At 37.9% G+C, this 21,753-nt stretch overlaps 1 protein-coding gene across 4 annotated transcripts in view; it reads right to left on the minus strand.

Annotated features, from left to right (window-relative positions):
• The window catches only part of NRCAM (neuronal cell adhesion molecule), a 158,555-nt gene that overhangs the window by 5,130 nt on the left and 131,672 nt on the right, over positions 1-21,753 (minus strand). For 2 of the 4 annotated variants that reach the window (XM_065693259.1, XM_065693184.1), the window contains 3 exons: positions 17,624-17,776; positions 13,182-13,313; positions 6,936-7,014 (listed from right to left, as the gene is read on the minus strand). In XM_065693259.1, the coding sequence (XP_065549331.1) occupies positions 6,936-7,014; positions 13,182-13,313; positions 17,624-17,776 (364 nt within the window). Of the gene's footprint in view, positions 1-3,304; positions 5,179-6,935; positions 7,015-13,181; positions 13,314-17,623; positions 17,777-18,809; positions 18,936-19,457; positions 19,524-21,753 lie in introns of those variants that run through there. The other 2 variants (XM_065693094.1, XM_065693352.1) reach the window with 2 other exon arrangements.

Raw genomic sequence — 21,753 nt, forward strand, 5'->3', positions numbered from 1 at the left:
TGGAAAACCAAGTAGGATTACCCAGGGTGCTTTACCTCCTTGCCTGGGCAAAGGAAACATATGTCATGGCACTATTTATTCTTTATCAAACTCGATTATGACTCTTGTATTAGACAAATATAATGTTTTGGGTGGAAGGGAAAAGAATAAAAAAGAAAGAAAAAAACCCAACCCAGAAACCAACCCAACAAAAAACAAGCAGGAGGGGGAGAGGAAAGTGAAGATATCAATGTTTTGGACAGCGCTTTCTTACCCCAGAGGTGCAAAACTGAGAAGGAACTCTGGTGCTCTGGGGAAATGAACATATTTTCTGTTTGCTGCCAAGAAGCAAACTGCAAAAGCCGCCAAATTGCATTATTAGTATGGATGCCCAAAGAGCTATAGAACACTTTAGGCTGTAGAATATGTAACACTATATTACAAAAACATGTTAAAGCCGTAAATTTTGATACAGTACCTGCAAGATTTGCTAATCTTGCTTACAAATGTTGATAAAACTATTCCAAAATGCAACCAGGGGAGATTGTAATTACTTTCAGTTTTTGTTTGTGGTTTTGCTTGCTGACTTTTACATTTAGTGTAATATCATTAAATAAAAAATAGAGTGCAAATTTGGGTTGACTAATATTATATTGGAAAACTGAAGTTTTTGAAAAGCATCACGTGCGCAGTATATACAATTAATAGTGAAACAAGTACTGGGAGGGAACAAAACAAGAGGTGAAAAGGGATATAGGTTCTATATTTAGACTAGACAGTCATGAAAGTTAAGTGTAGTGATACTTTTACTATTTGTTTTATTATAAATAAATTCCAAACTAGTAGCTTTTTAAGGATGGAAGTTTCTCAGTTAAGACTGACACGTAGAAGTCATTTTGGTAAGTACTCGTAGATACCACACACATTTCTTGCCCTTTTAGTAAGAATAGAATTTACTGTCAAAGCCTCTTCTAAAAGCATGATTAAAATATTTTAAATGAACAATTGCTAATATATGAATACGTGTTTCTTTTTCTTCTTAGTTTAATGAAACAAATCAAGCTTACAGCTAACGATTAAGAGATGTAAGAAGTACGCAGGTGGCAATAACGTGTAAGTGCAAAGTACAAACTAATTTTTTTAAAAAGTAATTCCATTTCACAAGCTCATCAGTTATTGAAAAAATATGTACCTTGAAATCTCCTTTCTTCTTTCAACTTTTCAATTTTTCCTCCTTAGATATGGGTACATGCAGCAACCAGTCAGAATGGGGAAGACAGTTTTACGATGGCTCTGCAGTCCAGCAGGCAACTAGTTCCCACCAAACTTTGCCACATTCATGGACATGCAAAAAGACTCAATATATGGTTAGCAATATACTACTTTTCCTTATAACACAACTATCAGAAGAAAGGCAGCATAAACCAAACAAAATGGCTAAAGTATTCTGGGTTATTGGACACAGGAGGATGAAAACTGTTGGCAGTAAATTCCTTTTTCTATGCCCTCAGGTGAACAGCCCAGAAATGTTTAAGTACAAGCAGTCACGTAAAGCCACGGAAGTACCTTAAACCAGGGCTACCCTGCACACTCCAGGAGAACCTTTGCCCTAATATCTAACAGGTTTCTGCTCATGCTCCTAAATTGACAGGACTGTGCAGATGACAATTACTTTCCCTATGCACCTGAATCAATCCAGACTTCAATACGTTTTACTACTTCTCATCTAACTAAACCATAAGCACATCTATACTAGTTTTCCAACTGGTTTTTCTTCAGCATCTGTAAAACTCAGTCTTCCTGGCAGAGGATTGAAAAGCTGGGAGATTAAGCTCTGCCTTTAAATATCAATGGGTTGAAAAAAACCTGTTGCTAGTCAAAAAAACCTGACAGACTCCATGTGAAATTTTTGAAGAAAAATCTTCTTTAGTGAATTTCAACCAACTTTCCGCATTTGCTGTTTCTGGCAGAATATTATGCAAAGAAAAATCAAAGCAATCATTTAAAAAGTAGTGACACAGATGTTCAATAATTAAGTGTTAAAGAAAGCAGGTGTGTAAATGAGGACACAATAAGAACACTGCCAAATCAATTGGACTGTTGAGAGACAAGAATTCTTAAGGCAGTTCACTGACATAATCTCTTGCATGAGAGGGAACCAAGCTCAGATTTACAGTGCTGAGGCACAAAACATTGCTAGGTCCCCCTAGAAACACACCTAAACTGCCATAAAACTTGAATAACTACAAGAGAAAAAAAATACTATTGTAGTTACTAACTATATTTTCATTGTTAATCAACCCAGAACAATAAGGAAGAGTAATATATAATTTAGCTATCTCAGAACTCTCCACCAACCATTTCCAGAAAGTTTCTCATAGCATATCCAAGAATTTCTAGGAAAAATATTGTATGTCAGAATGCTAAAGGAAAAAGGCAAAATAAACAATAAAATGTGCAAACATACTGTGTTAACACACTAGCAGTCCTACTACTGCAGTTGCCTTGCCCTGTTTGATCTTAAGAACATTTTGCAGACTGCAATGAGATGCTAGACTCATACTTCCTGTGAAGTTAACTAAGAAATGGATGCTTTCAGACTCCCCCTACCCATGAATCTACAGGTCTATAGATGCCATAATTTCTTAATTTCTCTTGATTTAGGGCCCAGAGTGGAAATCAAGGCTGTTTTATACACCTACACTGACCTGCACAGGAGCTCTAGATATTCTTTAATTGTAATTTAAACAAACATATACTTGTGGTACTTCTTGTATTTCTTGCAGTTTCTTGGTGTAAGCATTGACTGTCCACAATTTGCTGTCTCAGTCTTCTACAACTCAGGAAACCACTGGGATCGTACTGCAGTTAGCTACAGAGGTACTGTTTTCCCTTATTATGTAAATGCGCAGGTATTCCTCCAGTCTCAGGGACATAGTGTACCCAGTCATTCTGTGGTTCCTGAAGCACCTGCATTTCCTTAAGCATTAATTCCTTTGTTAGAGCAATATGGCAGGAAAATCTGATGCTGGCTGGTTCTGCAGGAAGTATTCTCTTTGATGAAGCTGAAGAGTGCAAAACTTCAAAACAACCCCAAGCCATCCCAACAATACTGGGAAGCACAGAAATTGAACGTGACAGAAACCTCCCCTAAAATTGAGAGGTATGACTTCTCTAGAACATCTTAATTAGTCATTAAGATTTAAGTATTTTAATAATTTCAATCTTATTCTAAACCAACTAATTTTCTAAGCATTGAACTTTCTTGTCAGAAATATTGAAGGCTATTCAAGTATAAATTTCCAGGTCTTTCACTCTGCCCAGTTTCTGAGAAAGGAGGAAGCAAATCTGTGTTCTCAGAAAGTTCCTCTTGATGGTCTGGTGTCTTTCTGAAAATGAGATGTCCTTTTGCACTTGGCATGAAATGACTGCGAGACGTTATACTTTCCCTTCCCTCCTTTAAACTTTGGAGGAGAACGCAAGGAGCTCAGACACTTGTGAGAATAAGAAAATGAAGAGCTTCCAAGACAGCTCTTTTTTTTCAGCTGACGTAAGGAGTGTTTGTGTTCTGAGAAATCCTTCATGATCTGAACCAAGGATTCACCAAATAGCTTGCCACCTGTGTATGGTAAAGACAGCAGTTTACATTTTAGATCTAGCAATGAGGCCCAAGGACGTAGCCATATAGCCCTCCAGGCTACAGTGAGGCATGCCATATTTTTGACGGTGAGTCTAAGAGAATCCTCAGCTGCATCATGGATAAAATTAGCTGCAATTTTACACAGCCTGCGTTTCCTCTGCATGGCACCAGATGGGACCCATTTCTTTCTGTATCTGGCTTGTTCTTCCTCCAACCATATTAGTAACGCTCTAGAAGCGTAAGTGCTGTAGATAGATACTGCAAGCTGGGCTGCAACAAGCTTGAAAGATCTTTTAATTGCTTCCTCAACCTTTCTATCAGTAGGATCTTTAGGGAGAGCCTCAGTATTAGCAGTCACTGATAATACAGAATCACCAGTAACCAACACTCTGTCTACCTGAGGCAAGGTCCCCCACAAAGCAGCTTTATCCACTGGAAAAGGATAGAGCTTACTCAGGACTGCTGGAGCTTCATGCTTTGCCTCAGGTTTACCCCAAATCCTACAGACAAGATCTTCCACTGATGAATGGATAGGAAGAGCATTATTTACCTTGCCTTCTTCAGATGGGAGAAACAGTTCTTCTGAAGCACATTCAGATTTGGAAGATTTTAGCATTAACACTCTCTTTATGTGCTTGAACAGGTAATTCTGATTTTCTATGTCAAATTTACGCAGAGGATCTAGTCCTTGTTTGTCTTCTGTAGGGGACTCAGATGACACTTCCCATTCTTCAGGGGATGACTCAACCTCCAAGGCCTTGACAGACTCAGATTTTTCCTTCTCAGAAGCTGTTTGATCCTTTAAACTGTCCATATGGTCAGACTCAAAAGTTTGGGAACTGCTCCCACTAGCTTCCAGACGAACCACTGGAACTTCTGTAATTGGTACCCTGGGATGTTTTACTGAATGGGACCTAGCCTGTGCCACAGAAGTTATACTTTGTCTGGCTGCTGTCAAAGCATCTTTTAAGACAGTAGCTAACTCAGGCAAAATTACAGATTTCATTAATGAATTCTTGTCAGATTCAGAGAAGTGAGTAGTAGTAGAAGGTCTTACCTTCCTGTGGTAGGAGCTCTGATTGTCTTCTGAATCTGAGCTGTAGTCTGGGGTCTGGCTGAACCAGTGTTGGAGAGAAGAATGCTGCCTTGTCAGTGAGCCACGAACTGAGTTGCAGCTGAGGGGTTGCTGGAAAGGGGATGGCTGTCCTGCCTGAGAATCTGAGCCCTCCTCCAACCCCATTATCTGTTGCTCAGAAGCATGATGTCTAGAGCCATGCCTGCACTTCCATTCGTCTGATCTCTTTTCCTCTCGGCAGAGGGAAGCAGAGACAGAACTAACCCTCGCAAGCTCTGAAGACTGCCTAGCCCTCCTCCTGGTGTAGGAGGTCTCTGATCTGGTGCTGGAGTATTGATCCCCTGACCTTCTGAAGAAGTTGGATCTGTCAGATCTCACAGACTTTGCTTTGGTAAATACAGGGTCTGCTTCAGGAGAATTGGCACAGCTACCTTTTCTTTTCTTTTCCTTGTCCAGTTTCTTTCCTGTCCAAGTAGACATGGACCTGAAGTGATGAAAAAAGTTCAAAATACTCGAATTCCTAGATCTTTCAAAAATCACTTTTTTTTTCAAGGGAAACCCTATACCCTTTTTCCTCAAAGAAGCACTGCATCATGACCATGTGAGGCAGACAAACTGGGAACTGAGCGGCTGCAGTGATGCTGGGCTGCAGAGAGATATCTTCCGTAATCTGACTGGTTGCTGCTGCTGCCCTGTCTCTAAGGAAAAAAGAGGAAAGCCCAATATAGACTAATTACACAGAAATACATTTTAGAAAGGAGTTTTTGCACATTAAATAGGATGAGCTCTTTCATGTGAACAAGTCTGAAAGCTTGGCATGCATCTGTCCATATTCACCAGATATGAGGTGGGTAAATACATTATAAAAACATTTAATAAAGTACTAAATGATTCTATAGATTAACTGAAGCTACTTAAATATGGAGACATACATTCAAATCTTGCTACAGCTATACATGACAGCAGACTTGAATAATCTTATTCTACTCCTGGGAAAACATGTATTGAGGTCATATTATTTGTACAATTCTGTATGAAGGTCAGTTTCTGCTGCTGAAGGTTCCACGTATCAAAAAACAGTGGGGAAAAAAAGGAGAATACAAAGTGGACTACCTAGGAAAACTTATACAGTACTTATTTACCACTGCTTCCAAACAATGCTTTACACTTCCTTTTTTATCAGCCAAATTTAATGAATCCATATGCACTTAATGCTGTAATAAAATACTATTCTGAACTCATTAACCTAACAACAGAGTATAATTTTATTTTTTAAATTAAGGAAGAATGAACAGAAACTGCTCTCTGGCATTCAGAACTGTAAATCTACTGCAGTCAGATCAAGATGCAGTTCCCTTATATGAAGAAGCTATGGCAACAGAGTAGAACCTTCTTGAAAAAACTAATTTTTCTATGTACATTTGTAAATGTCACATCTTCAAAATAACAAAGGGCTTTTTCAATTGTTTTGACACAGGAATACACTCTAAAATTATAACACCCATGTAAAATATAATGGCATTGACATATTTTGAAAATCATAACATTATTTCCTATACGAATGTAAAAATGAGCACTAAAATGATACTTATTTAATAAGCTACACTCATAATTGTTATATGAACAGACTTGCCAAAGCATGCTTTTTCTTATTCCACTGGATTCAGCTAGACTACATTTACAATAAAGGGAGTCAGGAATAAGTGCTGTGTTGCATGCTTTGAAGCTGCTTGTACCTTGTACTGAAATACATGAAAGGGAGGTTTTTCTTGTCTGACGGTCCTTCACGTCTGTGTATATAATTGCTTGTTATTGGATTAGGGGTTAGTGCTGGGAGCCATTTTAAATGCATTTGTTTTCCAGTCACGTAACACAAAATTGTCTTTATTAGGCTTCTATCAGAAATGCATTTTCAAAAACTATAATGCTAAATGTGCCTTAACTGAAAAGACACTGTAACTGGTACTTTAACTACCTGAAAATGGGTTTGTAAATAAAGATTACTCACTGTGAGACCACTGTGTTTAAATCTTTGATTTCACCTAGTGAATGGCTTATTTAAGCTTGGATGCTTATTTTTTTTTTTTCTAATGATGTGGTCAAAATGGTATCTGTACAACACTGGATACAGAATCTTTGTAAACACACAAAAAAAGTTAGTTAATTAATTAATAAGTGTGGTATTATATACAGCACATGTAATATGAACATTGAACATGAAAAACCACACCAGTTGCTCACCTGTATTCACCAAATGTTCCATCATCTTCCTTCATAGGCTGTATTTCTGGATCAGCATGTGCATCCTCCTTTTCCTTCACTAAAATATTGAAGGAAAAGATTTGCTAATTAATTATATAATTCAAGCACAAAATATAATGTGTCATTCTGCATTAGTAAAATGTCTTCCTTTCATTTCTAGAACTAAAAAGAAAGTGTTGGTAAACTCCTACTAAAATAATTTCTTCACTTACGTGATAATTGAAGCACTGTTTATTGAAATCTGAATAATTCAGTTTTACTTATCCATGCTTTTTATTTCCTCTTGATATTCCTTTCATATTGGTTGCTAAAACAGAATCAGATTCACTTGTTTTCACTGTCAATTTGTATATTTTGGGGGGGGGGGAGGGGCTCATGCATGAAGACTCCCAAGAATTTTAACGCTTTTTTTAAGAATTATTAATATTGGAAAAAATATGCATGGTCTGTTCATTTCTGCTTTTCTATGATATGATCAAAAGCAAAGCAAACCCACCTACACTGGCACCTAAATTTAACACAGTTATACCTCTTGCATGGCCTTGTTATAGGTTTAGTTGTAGTTCACTGGTAGGAATATATCTGTGCATGTAACTTACCCCTATAAAAAGCCTGTGTAGCACTGTGCCCTTTAACATGGAAACCTGCTCCCACCTAAGAAGACAGGCTTCTTATAGAAGACATGTATTTTTGTAGGTTAAGACTGTTGACAGAGTTAAATAATATACTGACTTATAGAATTATCAGTGCTTCCCTTTCCCTTTTTATTTCTGTTTTTCTGGCTACTACTCAAATCTTTCCCATTTTAGCAGACACAGTTATATAATCCAATATACAATCTCTTATCTTTTTCTCTGGTAATTTCCACACTTAATTTGTACATCATTAGCTTATGTGCTGTTCCTTAAGATTATACGAATCATTCCTGACAGTATTTTCTAACTCTATAATTACTACAACTCATAACACCTTGAAATGTCGTCTGGCTGCTAGAATTTCACATTAACATAATTTATTACTTTATTCAAGTCATAGGCAATCTCAAGATGGCATGCTAAAATTACGATGAGAAAGACTTAATAACTTTGTGCTTTGTATTTGTCACTATGTGCAACGATACATTTTCAATGACATGTATGTATATGCATACATATGTGTGCATTAAAAATGAATATATCTAGTAATTATGGAGAAGCAGAAAAAAGGAAGGGTGTAGCAGGGATCTTCACAAAGTAGTGACAACCTTGGCATCCAACTGTCTTCTACACTTTTACTCAAATGGTCTTTAATGGTCTCCTAGATGGTGGCTCACTCCAAGTCCTCCTTACTCTTTTCAGTTTCATCTTTTCACTTGTTTAAGTCTCCTAATTTTTCTTCTGTTTTCTCAGTTCTCTCCACAAAGAGTAATTTGTCCTACATCCTTTGCAATCTCATTTTCCTTTTGAAAAACTGAAATATTTGGAAAAAACCAAAGATGACATCTTCAGCCCATCATTTGACTCTATGTAACAATGTGTTCCTTAATCATCTGTCTGCATGGGCATAGGCAGTTGGGACAGAAGCTTCTCTTACTTAATTTTTGCTGTGACTGTAAATTTTTGCTCTCTCCATAAAACAAACAGATTTGGCAGAGTAAGATTCTTGTATTTAATACAGTGATTTTATCTTCTTATAAAAATAATTTGTTATGAAGTTCATCTGTAAAAGATTTGCCTATGAAAAGTTTCCAGTGACCACTGACACTAGTTTTCAGAAGTGCACTGGTCAAAACAAGTGGAAATTAGCGCAAGTGGTGTTTGCCTCCATACCTGTTGCAAGCGAGGGTGAAGGGATATATAAGAAGACTCTGCAGGTTAATGTATGGCTACGTGACTGGTGCCAAAGGCAGGGGTTTGGGTTTTTCAGTCACGGGCTGCTGTATGGGACACCTGGTTTGCTGGTGACAGGCGGGATACACCAGTCCCAGAGAAAAAAAAGGGTTTTGGGGCAGGAGTTAGCAGGGCTTATTGACAGGGCTTTAAACTAGTTAGGAAGGGGGGAGGGGATTTAACTGGGCCTGTTGGGGACAAGCCCAAGAGGAACATGCTAGGGATTGAAGGATGGCGGGCTAAGGAGGACTATCAATCTCTTGTTTCACTTGTGGGAAAGGATAGCTCTTTAGACCCTGTCCCGCAGGGGAAAAAGAGTACTAGGACTGGCTCCCTGAAATGCCTGTACACCAATGCACGCAGCATGGGGAATAAACAGGAGGAGTTAGAAGTCTGTGTGCGGGCTAAAGGTTATGATCTAGTGGCGATTACAGAGACATGGTGGGACAGTTCACATGACTGGAATGTGGTCATGGATGGCTATGTCCTTTTTAGGAAAGATAGGTCAGCGAAGCGAGGTGGTGGAGTTGCTCTTTACGTGAGAGAGCAACTAGAATGTATTGAGTTCTGTCCGGGGTCGGATGAGGAGCAAGTGGAATGTCTGTGGGTACGAATCAAGGGGCTGACTGGCACGGGTGATACAGTTGTGGGGATCTATTACAGACCTCCTGATCAGCACGAAGGAGTTGATGAGGCTTTCTACAGGCAACTGGAAGTAGCCTCGCGACTACATGCCTTAGTCGTCGTGGGGGACTTTAATTACCCCGATATTTGCTGGAAGACTCACACAGCCAGTCATTCACAGTCTAGGAGGTTCCTCGAGTGCATTGATGATAATTTCTTAATGCAAATGGTGGACGTACCAACTAGGGGAGCAGCGCTGCTAGATTTAGTACTCGCCAACAAGGAGGGTTTGGTCGAAGTGGTGACGGTCAATGGCAGCCTTGGCTGCAGTGACCATGAGATGGTGGAGTTTAGGATCCTGTGTGGGAGGAATAGAATACCTAGCAAAGCCACAGTTCTGGATTTCCGAAGGGCCAACTTTGGCCTCTTCAGTCAACTGCTAAGGGAAGTCTCATGGGAAAGTGTACTAGGCGGTAAAGGGGCTCAAGATAGTTGGTTAGCATTCAAGGACCGCTTCTTCCAAGCTCAGGATCGGAGCGTCCCAATGAGTAGGAAGTCAAGTAAGGGATCTAGGAGACCGGCGTGGTTAAACAAGGAGCTGCTGGGCAAACTCAAGTGGAAAAGGAGAATCTATGGATTATGGAAGGAGGGGCTGGCCGCTTGGGAGGAATATAGGACAGTTGTTAGAGGATGTAGGGAGGCAATTAGGACAGCTAAGGCCTCCTTGGAACTCAATCTTGCTAGTCGGGTTAAAGACAATAGAAAGGGCTTCTTCAAATACATAGCAAATAAAACTAAAACAAGAGGCAATATAGGCCCACTGCTGAACGAAGTGGGTACCCTGGAGACAGAGGATATAAAGAAGGCAGAGGTGCTGAATGCCTTCTTTGCCTCTGTCTTTACTCCTGCAGACTCTCCCCGAGGGCCCCGGATTTCTATAGCCCCAGAAGGAGTCAGGACAAAGGAGGAGTTTGCTTTGGTAGATGAGGATTGGGTTAGGGATCAGCTATGCAAACTGGACATCTGTAAATCGATGGGTCCGGATGGAATGCACCCACGGGTGCTGAGGGAGCTGGCGGAGGTCATTGCTAGGCCACTTTCCATCATCTTTGGTAAGTCGTGGGAAACGGGCGAGGTGCCTGAGGATTGGCGGATGGCAAAGGTCACACCAATCTATAAGAAGGGCAAGAAGGAGGACCCGGGTAATTATAGACCGGTCAGCCTTACCTCCATCCCTGGAAAGATGATGGAACAACTTATTCTTGACTCCATCACTAGGCATATCAAGGATGAGGGGGTCATTAAGAACAGCCAACATGGTTTTATGAGGGGGAAGTCATGTATGACCAACCTTATAGCCTTCTATGAGGAAGTGACTAGGTGGAGGGATGATGGTAGAGCGGTAGATGTGGTTTTTCTTGATTTCAGTAAGGCATTTGATACTGTCTCCCACAGCATCCTCATAGATAAGCTGAGGAAGTGTGGGCTTGACGATCAAGTAGTGAGGTGGATCGAGAACTGGTTGAAAGGAAGAAGGCAGAGAGTTGTGGTCAATGGCGCAGAATCTAGCTGGAGGTCTGTGACTAGTGGAGTTCCTCAGGGGTCGGTGCTGGGACCGGTGCTGTTTAATATTTTCATCAATGACCTGGATGAGGGAACTGAGTGCACCCTCAGCAAGTTTGCTGATGACACAAAACTGGGAGGAGTGGCTGACACACCAGAGGACTGTGCTGCCATTCAGCGAGACCTGGACAGGCTGGAGAGTTGGGCGGGGAGAAACTTGATGAAATTTAACAAGGGCAAGTGTAGAGTCTTGCATCTGGGGAAGAACAACCCCATGTACCAGTACAGGTTGGGGGGTGACCTGCTGGAAAGTAGTGAACGGGAAAGGGACCTGGGGGTCCTGGTGGATAGGAGGATGACCATGAGCCAGCAATGTGCTCTTGTGGCCAAGAAGGCAAATGGCATCTTAGGGTGCATTAGAAAGGGAGTGGTTAGTAGGTCAAGAGAGGTTCTCCTCCCCCTCTACTCAGCCTTGGTGAGGCCGCATCTGGAATATTGCGTCCAGTTCTGGGCCCCTCTGTTCAAGAAGGACAGGGAATTGCTTGAAGGAGTCCAGCGCAGAGCCACAAAGATGATTAAGGGAGTGGAACATCTCCCTTATGAGGAGAGGCTGAGGGAGCTGGGTCTCTTTAGCTTGCAAAAGAGGAGACTGAGGGGTGACCTCATCAATGTTTACAAATATGTGAAGGGTAGGTGTCAGGATGATGGAGCTAGGCTTTTTTCAGTGATATCCAGTGATAGGACAAGGGGCAATGGGTGTAAACTGGAACATAGGAAGTTCCACGTTAACATCAGGAAGAACTTCTTTACTGTAAGAGTGACAGAGCACTGGAACAGGCTGCCCAGGGGGGTTGTGGAGTCTCCTACACTGGAGATATTCAAGGCCCGCCTGGACAAGTTCCTGTGTGATGTACTGTAGGTTACCCTGCTCTTGCAGGGGGGTTGGACTAGATGATCTTTTTAGGTCCCTTCCAACCCTTGGGATTCTGTGATTCTGTGATTCTGTGATTCTTGTACTTTTGTAAGTGCTTACATCTTTTTCATGTCCAAACTGACAATGCAACTTTAAGAAGTTTGAGTTGACTTTAAATAAGCATTCTAGAGTCTGGCTAATTATATAATTTCTAAACGTTTGGAGTCTGTAATACAGAACAGAGTTTTTTCATGAAATCAATACTGCATATTAAATTCAGCAATTTTGCTTTCTATTGTGGTTAGCCAAGGAAAAAGAAAAATCAAATTACTCTTTGATGCCCACTAGAAGTCCATTCATATCCACTCATACTTCAGCAGCTGTTCTGAAATCCTATCAGTCAGTACTAGGCAAACTGGTTGTCATCATTCTTTTCAAGAAAGCTTGGTCTATGGACCTACTACATAAACAGAACTGAAAGACTGGGGAAAGATATATGTAAGATACATACATGCACACATACACACATATATGCCTTTCATAATATGTAACCCAGAGGAATGAGAGTTTTGATAAAAGATGTACATTGTATAGTTCCAGTTTTAATTATAATTCATAAACTATACTTGTCCGTTCGTAGGACTAACACCAAAAAAAAACCAAAACCAAAAACCCCAAGGCCAAACAAACCTGAGAATATTTTACAAAGAAGAAGCTTTCAGAAGAAAAAACAGCCTAACTGAAGGATGGTAACTTTAAATTTAGCTGCAAAAATGCAGAGGCTGAAGATGACACAGATTCTAAGGAGTAATGTATTTAAGACAAAATAGCATGTGAAGGGATTTGTTCTATGAAATGCATTCCCAGTACTTTAAAGTGACAATATGACTATGATCTGGTATATGTCTCCACACTTTCTGACCAAGTAAATTCTAACTCAGCTTATTTTATTGAGTCAAATCCATCTTCATTAGACTTCAGAAAGTAGAATGTGCAGTATTGGTTGGTGGGAGGACCAAGTATGTCAAAAAAAGCTCAAACCTCTCTAGAGAGGTTCTTTTCTTACACTTAAATGGATTGAGATTTTTTACCAATAGGCAGATTGCTCCTGACAAGCCTACCAAATGATAAGACTGATTTATCATATGTACAGAGAGTAAATGTAAACCAGCATCAAATGTAATTTCTCCAGTAAACCTGAGATGTGTTAATGGATTACCAGGAGACAAGTTTTACTCTCATTGTTATATATCTTACCTGGATATTTGCCACCCTTATTCCTCCTTATGAAGCAAACAATCAATAATATCAAGATCAGAAGAGCAACAGCACACATAAGACCAATGAACCATCCTTGAGTAGCAATGTCTACCTGCCGACTTGCCATTGCTAAAGAATAAAAGAAGAAAAATGAGATGTTTTGCTGCATTTAAATGCTACACTAATTCAGACAAATAATAGCGAGTATACATTGTCCATTAAGGAATAATATTCACCAGGAAAATTAGTATCAAGAAAAATACTGACACTGTCTTTTGTGAACATTTTCATTGTTCAAAATGTTTCCAAGTACATAGTGCAAAGAATTCACTCTTGAGTATGTAAGAATTCTGTCAACATTTAAGCTTTGCAACTACTTCGCAAAATCTGTGCACATACTATATTACTTTCCACAAACAAAACTATTCTCAACCATTTTACATTAACTACTGAAATGAAATTGCAAATTATAATTCAAACAAACATGCCAATTGCATTCTCAAAATGAATCAAAAGCCAATACTCATTAGCTAATGCACTCCCCTCAGTCTGAAATGGGGAAACAGATGGGTCATTCAAGTTTCTAACATTCAATTTCAACTGAAAATCAACAACGAAGCATCCTTTAAAGCCTTATTAAGCATCGTGCTTTCTTCCCCTCCTTAAACCTGTACCTCATCCTACAATTTACCATGATTGCCATGATTCAGAATTAGTGAGGACAAAGCAATTGGGAAGCCTTTCCTTGGCACTGTTTCTCTCCAAATGCTAACTCTAACAGCAAGATAACGTAAATGATAAGCAAACTACACAGGAAACAGCACAGTCACTAATAAGAAAATGAACTATCTGTGCAGACTGGGGGCTGGATCCCTCCCTACTGGTCTCCAATACAATACGGAGATTTTCATGGTGAAGCTTATGTTCTATTCCCCTGTTTGGAAACAGACTGCAGGCAATTGGCGATAGGATTTGCTGTGGGGACAAAGTGGGATGAGTGAAAGGAATTAGGGAAGCATGCTACAGACAGAAGCCATCAAGTGGAGGAATACCAGCATCCATCCAAACCTATCATGTTCTTTTTTTCACCTTCTCCTTCAGCCCAAAAACCCAAGAGTTTGAAACCCTGTGTAGAGTTGCCCAATAGATTTCATTTGGAAAATTCCACATGAATAAGGAAAGTGATATGCAAAACATTTCCTATGTGTAACCCATAAAGCATTTTGGTTTAGCATTTGTTTCTGATTGTTTTTTTTTAATGGCTTCATTAGATAAAGTATCCGATTCTTCACAGCACATGCATTACCTAGGTTTTTAGTAAGAATCAATAGTACTTCAAATCTCAGTTTAATAGACACTTTGCACTAAAACCAGATTATATTTGAGACCTTCAGTCAATCTCTTCGTTTGGATGCTGTGAGTACATCAGCTCTCATGGCACAATATGTGTCATTTATATCTACTAGGGAAAGTCCTTAGACTTGCTTCCACTGAAGAGGAAGACCCAATGCATGAATACACACAGAAATGTGAAAGTCCCAGAGCCCCATAAGGATTTCCATCTCTCCTTAGAGATCTGCCTTTAAGGTAAGGTTCATAAAAACACATCAGGGAGAACCTATTTTCGATGGAGCACTGACTGTCTTCTAGCCCCAATTCCAGGTGATACAGCCTCAATTCTTCTCCTTACAAAACGTATTGGATTAGAACTGGGAATAGTCCTGTGTTGGTGTACAGGTATAGTTTCTGCCCTGGAATAACACCTGAGCATTGCATGGCAGATAGCTAGCTGACAAGAGACTGCACCGGGCTGGCAAGCACACTAACAATAAAAAATAACACTATGCAATTACAGACCAGAATTCAAGCCCATCTCTCAATGTTATTTACTAGTTAAGACTAGGCTGATAAAACTAGCTTGGAAACATCAGCTCTCAATGGTCCCAGATTCCTGAGCATTTTCCATAGACTCTATGAAAACCCCAAGTACCTCTGATGTCTGGAGACAGTATCTACCCTCCATTCCACAGGGAAGACCAATGTGTATTTCATGTTAGAAGTACTAGGCTAAAATTAACTCTTTATTTTTGCTGCCCCTTTTTGGTCTTACTGGGCAAAGTTACAGCTTGATTTTCATGTAAACAGATCAATGAATTAATGTGCCTGGTTACTGTGGAGTTTCAATTAGGAGTTTTCCCAGCCTCTGTTTAAGAATATCCTTTCTGATATTTTTGAAACTGACCTTCTTATATGCACAATAATTTAAACTATTTTGCATTTAAATGTCTACATGTTATAGAAATATATATAAATATATCTTTTATATATTTCCACTTCATATACCATATATAAATATATGAATATATGTAAGTGGCAGTCTTAAAAAACAAGATCACAAAGGCAATCTTCCTCTGAATTCTAAATAAAATGAAAAAAAAAATTGTTTTCACATTAAGCTTAAGATTATTTTTAGTTTTGCTCATATGCATTCATAATAAGGCATTAAAGGTTGTATAATACATACTGTGACAAAATGCAAAAGTGCATTTCACATTCAAATGTAGTAAGAAATGCGATCAAGCAAAACAATTCATGCATAAAAATATGCAAGATAGATGGGAAAGAGTAAAGATGAAAACTTACTTATGTAGCTTCCTGTATTCTTTAACTTATTGCATATCCAGTAGGAAAGGGTTTCTAGATCTCAGTGCAATTTTTAAAATGGAACAACATTTCCTGCTTGCGCTAAGCAAATTCTCTGCTTCAGGCAGAAAGACATTTACTCTTGCTGAACTGATAATGCGGGATATCAATGCAATACACTGTTCTGGTACGCTCAAAAAGATGAACCTGCACGTTATGAACATGCTCTCTAGGAATATTTATGGAGCAAAAGCCTTTGATATAAAATATTGCAGCTTCATTCCTAATTAGAGAACATATTCGATATTCCAATATTTTCCTCTTTGTCCATTTAAGATTTTGCAATGTTTAAAAGCTTTGATAGAGGCTGAAGATAGTGTGACACAACATTCTTCTGTAAGAAATATGCTATGTTATATAGTTTCGTGCTGGACACTGAACTTTAGCATTACCAAGAAACAGAAAAGAGTGTCTTTAAATTCTCTTCTTCCTTAACTACTCAACGACATGAACCAAGCTTACTGGTTATGAACAGGATTCCTAATTGACTGGCTCCTAATCGACTGTAATTTTTGTGCAGAAAGATGCTTTTGGGAAGGTTTCCATTCAGCTTGCTTTGAATTATACTATAGTCTTTATCCTTGCTTTACTGCTACTTTAGACTTTGGATGTGTATTTGCATAAAATTTTATAGATCTGCTTTTATACAACTAGCTGCTCTCTGGCATAAATAGCCTCTATGTTTAGCCCATACTTATTTGCTTGGCACTGTTACCCAGCACCATGTTTTCAAAACCTTCCTGTCTTAAAAGGAAACTGTGAAAGGAAACTGTGAAAGGAAATGGAACAAAACAAAGCAAAAAATTATGATTTTAGAAAGTGATTGCTTTCAAACTGGCATACTCATTATTTACTTTGTTGTCTGGTGGTTATTACATAATTTTCAAGCATATTTTCATACTGAAAATACTTTCTTAAATCATAACATTCTGGAGTTGGTGAGGCTACTGTGAAATAACTATGCACTGACCAAAATGCTTGGACTGAGCAGAAGAGGCTAGCAAATACACAACAAACAATAACAGATGACTAAGAACATGCTGTGATGGAGCATAACACCAAAAAACATCCAACAAAGCCCCTTCTCTGAGTTAAAAGAACAAGCGTTACTGATTTGTTTATGAAGAAGTAGGACTGAAATATGTACATAAGGAACTTAAATAGCCTTACTGATTCACAGGATATGGTTGTAACATCAAAATCCATATAAACCCAGTACATGACAGGAAAAGACATTTACAGGTTGGAATCTCTTAACACTGGTATAAACAGATTACATGAGACATCAGATTGAATCTGCGCTTCTGGTTATGGAAACATTTTAGCTCAGAGTTTCTGCATTAAAACTAATCATATACAGAATTTTATCTTTAAAAATAAATACTTGGCTCTATTAAAGTTATTTAAATACAGCCATCTAATTATATTAATTAGAAACAAATGAAATATGTCATCTTCAGTGCACAGCACACAGGTTTGAGCGTAAGCAGTGAGTATCTTGCCTCTAATCTACACATTAGAAAAGTAGAGTGTATTGGAAGGAGAAAACATTCATAATCTACATAACAAATGTCCTGGCATTATTTAGGAGTTCATAAAATAATTCGACATTGCTCTATAAAAGGAACATGCAGAGATAAAGCTACAGCATCTCTTAGTTAGAAGCAGCTCAATGTTTCAGCACTTGGTCTACCACGATTCTGACTATGATACAGAATTGGTATGGCATGCCTCACCTGGACCTGTCTCAAACACATCCTCTGAACTCCTAAAACCAGACAGACCCTCAGCACCAACCCGGACTTTATATGCTGTTCCTGGTGTTAAACCCTTTAACACAAAGAAGCTTCGAGAACCATTTACAATTTCTTTTTTCCAATCTTCTTTGCCTACAAAAATTTTAGGAAAACAACACAGCGGAATTTTAATTTTTGTCCGTATTATTGGAAGATTCTAGACAGAAACTATCAACAGTTACTTGACTAAACTATGGACTGGCTGAAAAATAATCAACTATTTTCTCAGAAAAATAATAAAATCATATAAAGTGATGACTTCAAATAATATATTGCATGCAATATATTAAAGACATTGTACATGAGTTATGAAACTATTTTAAACATTTGTTCCATTGTACTAGAAAAAGAGTATTTTAATTTATTTTTTTTTTAAAGGCTATTGAACTTCAATTATAAAATACATTAAAATAGATTTTAACAATTTAAATTACACTTCTGTAGTTTCAGTCAATATTTATTTTAGTTAAGAAGTTTTACATTGCTATCTGAACATCTCTGTCATATCTGAGACCAATATCCAGAAAAATCTATTTATATTCCAATTTTCAGATTGGTCATCTTTAGTCATAACTTTAGAAGGATAGAATGTTTGAATAGACATATCTTTTTTAATTAGCTAATTGTGTTTTAATTACTCGTGGTATTATCAAAGATTAAAATCTGGGTTTATGCCAGTAAAAGCATGTAATTTTGTTGATGTTTTATTTTAAGGTTTAATTTAACAAAGAATATTGTTTTGATTTGCTCTCATTTATTTTTTCCCTGAATTTGGCATAATTTAGGAAAACTGTTATAGCCTATTTTAATGCAACTAATCATATTTTAACACATGTAATCACTGCATTATAAACAACTTCATGCAAACTACATTTTTAGAAGTTCACGTTCAAAAGAATTTATAAAATACAAAGGAACAAAGGCTGATATTCTTTCTAAGCATCAAATACCTGCTACACATTGATGTTTATTAAACGAAAACTATTTGATCTTCACGATCAAATAAAAAAATAATTCTTATAGATATTTAAGAGCTACATTGGGTCAATTTAGGACCCCATTTGCTATAACAGTCTTTAAAATATATCTGAACACTGTAGCAAAATTTAATGAAATGACTTCTTACTGCCTGCTACACCATATTCAACATAAAAGTGCGCATGATCTGGTCCCTCATACTCCCAACTTATATTGGCATAGGTCTCAGCAGCAGCTGTTGTAACATTTCTGATCCTTGGATAAAGTGGTTGCACTGAATATACAATAGAAAAACAAAGCAGAATGCAAAATTGTGACTTCATACAATAATAAAAAAATATTTTAAGAAGTTACTATTTCAATTTAGACCATATACAAAGAAAGTATAGTACATTTGTCATTGTTTCCATTACTGGAAATCAGTGACCAAAGTATTTGGTAATTGAATCCTAGGCAGTTACTACACTATGAAATTAAAAAGTAACATCTACGTACTCTACTGAGCATGCCCTGTATCACAAAAACTGCCAAATACTTAAAAACACCTAACTGCCAAAATTCTGGAAAACAGTATTTCTATCCATCTAGATGTGAAATGAAATGGAAAGTGAGAATATTGTCAAGGTAACAGGAAATGGTAGGAGAGAAGGCAGGTACAACAGGGTGAGAAGGGTGGTACACACCTCCCTTTACACGACCCATCACTGATGGACTGCAAATGCCTCAACTGTAAGCCCTTATAAGATTTTGTCTCTATTGCATTGATAATGATAATGATAAAAAAGGAAGACAATACCCTTATAGAATGTTGTACGGACAGTGTGCATGACTGGGGAGGTTGCAAAAAGGATTTCTGAATATCCTTCATCAGAGATAGTAGGAAAGAAAAAAATAAACAGTAAAACCAGTTTACATCAAAAAGTAACATTTCAATAATACAGTAAAACCTTACCTGTTAAATGAATAACACATGCACACTCTAAGCTCATGCAGGAATCAATTAGTTTTGCTTGGTAAAATATGAAATAGCTAAGTGATACACATGTATTTGAAAACAAGCTGAAGTGTGTGTGTACTAACACCTTTACTTTCACAGAACATTTCTGAATCAGCTTCATTAACATTGTGGATTCACAGCACCTTTAGACATTGGAACATTAAATGTCAGATATTGGAAAGCCAGTATCAAAATACTCTGGTGTGAAGGACACAAATCACTGGAATGCAAGAAGCTTTGAATTTTAAGGTACTGTGTCTTACTGCTGGCACTCTCGTTACACAGCAGTCCTTTTCACAGATATGCATAATGCCCACATATATTGACTAAGAATTGAACATGAAAAGAAGTGCTTCTCTCTTCAGCATCCTGTAATTAGCCACTTTGCTTATACCTTATTTCTTCCTTTTCCAATTATACTTGTTACAAATGGACATATAGTTCAGTATTTTTGTTCTCCTAATATTAATGAAGAATCTATTTTAATAGTTCTAGCAGTGTAATAGTGCAGACACAGAAAAGATACTCCTCAAAGGATGAAATTAGTTTTTAATGAAAATGCCTCACTTGGTTTGCCACTGACTTTTCTATCTCACTAAAAATATCTTTTCTGCTAGAAACAGCCTCAAAAATACTTCCCAAAGGGCTATGAAACATCAGAGGTAAAAGCCTATCCTCAGTAAAGACAAATGGTAGGATTCCAATGGCTTCACCTACACCGGAAAATAAAATGGGCAAAAGCCTGTTCTCAAGGCAAGAGGTGCTGTACAGATTTTATCTATGTACTTGAATTATTTTCTCCTCAAAACAGGATGGCTTTGTCCATATGGCTGACTGTGAAAAGTTCCAAAATAGATTCAGAGAGAAAATGGCCTACTTTGGCACAGTAACATAAATAAATAAATCTATGTAGAAGACCCTAGCCCAGGCTAAAATAATATGAGTACCATGTCCAGAAAACTGCAGTTTCTGAGTATTTTTAAAATATCTAAGTTATTCAAGTCACATAAGTTCTCCTGAAAATATGTCACGATAACAAAACATATTTCACAATATCAGACTTCTTATCCCCATAGATGCATCAAATTTTTCTCCTTAACTCTATTCCAGTAGTACTTATTCAACTCTTCAACCTGTATTAAACTAATTATTCCCACATTTGATGTCTCTGTATGTAAATTGAGCTTGTATATTTTATATGCAATTTCTTTCACCAACCAAAAATAATAGGGAATACATTATTTAAAACCTAAAGAATATATCTATTCCTTGGCTAAAACCACCTAAAAAAAAAAAAAACAAAAACAAATAGGAAGCTCAGGATTTTAAAAAAGCCATCTAGGTTACTCAGTCAACAACAAACCCCCTACGAAATGCCAGTGCCAGAGATGTCTATGGGAAGTGTAACACGTAACCATATACACTATTGGTAATGCAAGGGGATTAGATTCTGCTTCTCTGTGCCACTTGAAGGTAGTAAGAGGAAAGAATAGCAGGCTCCAAATTTAGAAGCTGCAGTCTGACATTGCAGACAGGATATATTACTTCCTTTCTCATTTGTACATAGGAACAGGTGTTTGTTACAAACAGCATCAAAGCACTTGTTCTGTGCCAAGAAAACAACTGGTCTGTATTCTAAATTACTTTGTTTTGTTCCATTAAACTGTGTTTTCTCAGACTTGTCTTTCCCTGGATTCTGCTTTTCCACAAAAGAATTAATTAGCGCACAACTGCATGACTGGTATTTGTCACCGATGTTAGACAGAAGAAACTGTCAGCAGTAACCCATTTCAAACTCTTGCAAATAGATGTCACAGAATTATACCTAACTTCTCCCTCATCATGCCTGAATACTTGGGGAGGAAGGTAACTCTCTCATCTTGTGTGAAAGACTCCAGATGGCACACAGCTTCTGTAACACTAACCAAATTCGATAATCACATTCCTGTACAACCTCTATCTTATCTTGTATTTTGGTTTGTGACTGATTCATGCTTACATTTACCAGATGTACTCTTATCTGATTCTTACCAGCAGCTGTTTGTATAGATTATCCATTTGTAGTATTTGGTCAGATGTAAATTTTGTGGGATTT

Source organism: Lathamus discolor, chromosome 1 (assembly GCF_037157495.1).
Source record: "Lathamus discolor isolate bLatDis1 chromosome 1, bLatDis1.hap1, whole genome shotgun sequence".
NCBI classification, from domain to species: Eukaryota; Metazoa; Chordata; class Aves; order Psittaciformes; family Psittacidae; genus Lathamus; species Lathamus discolor.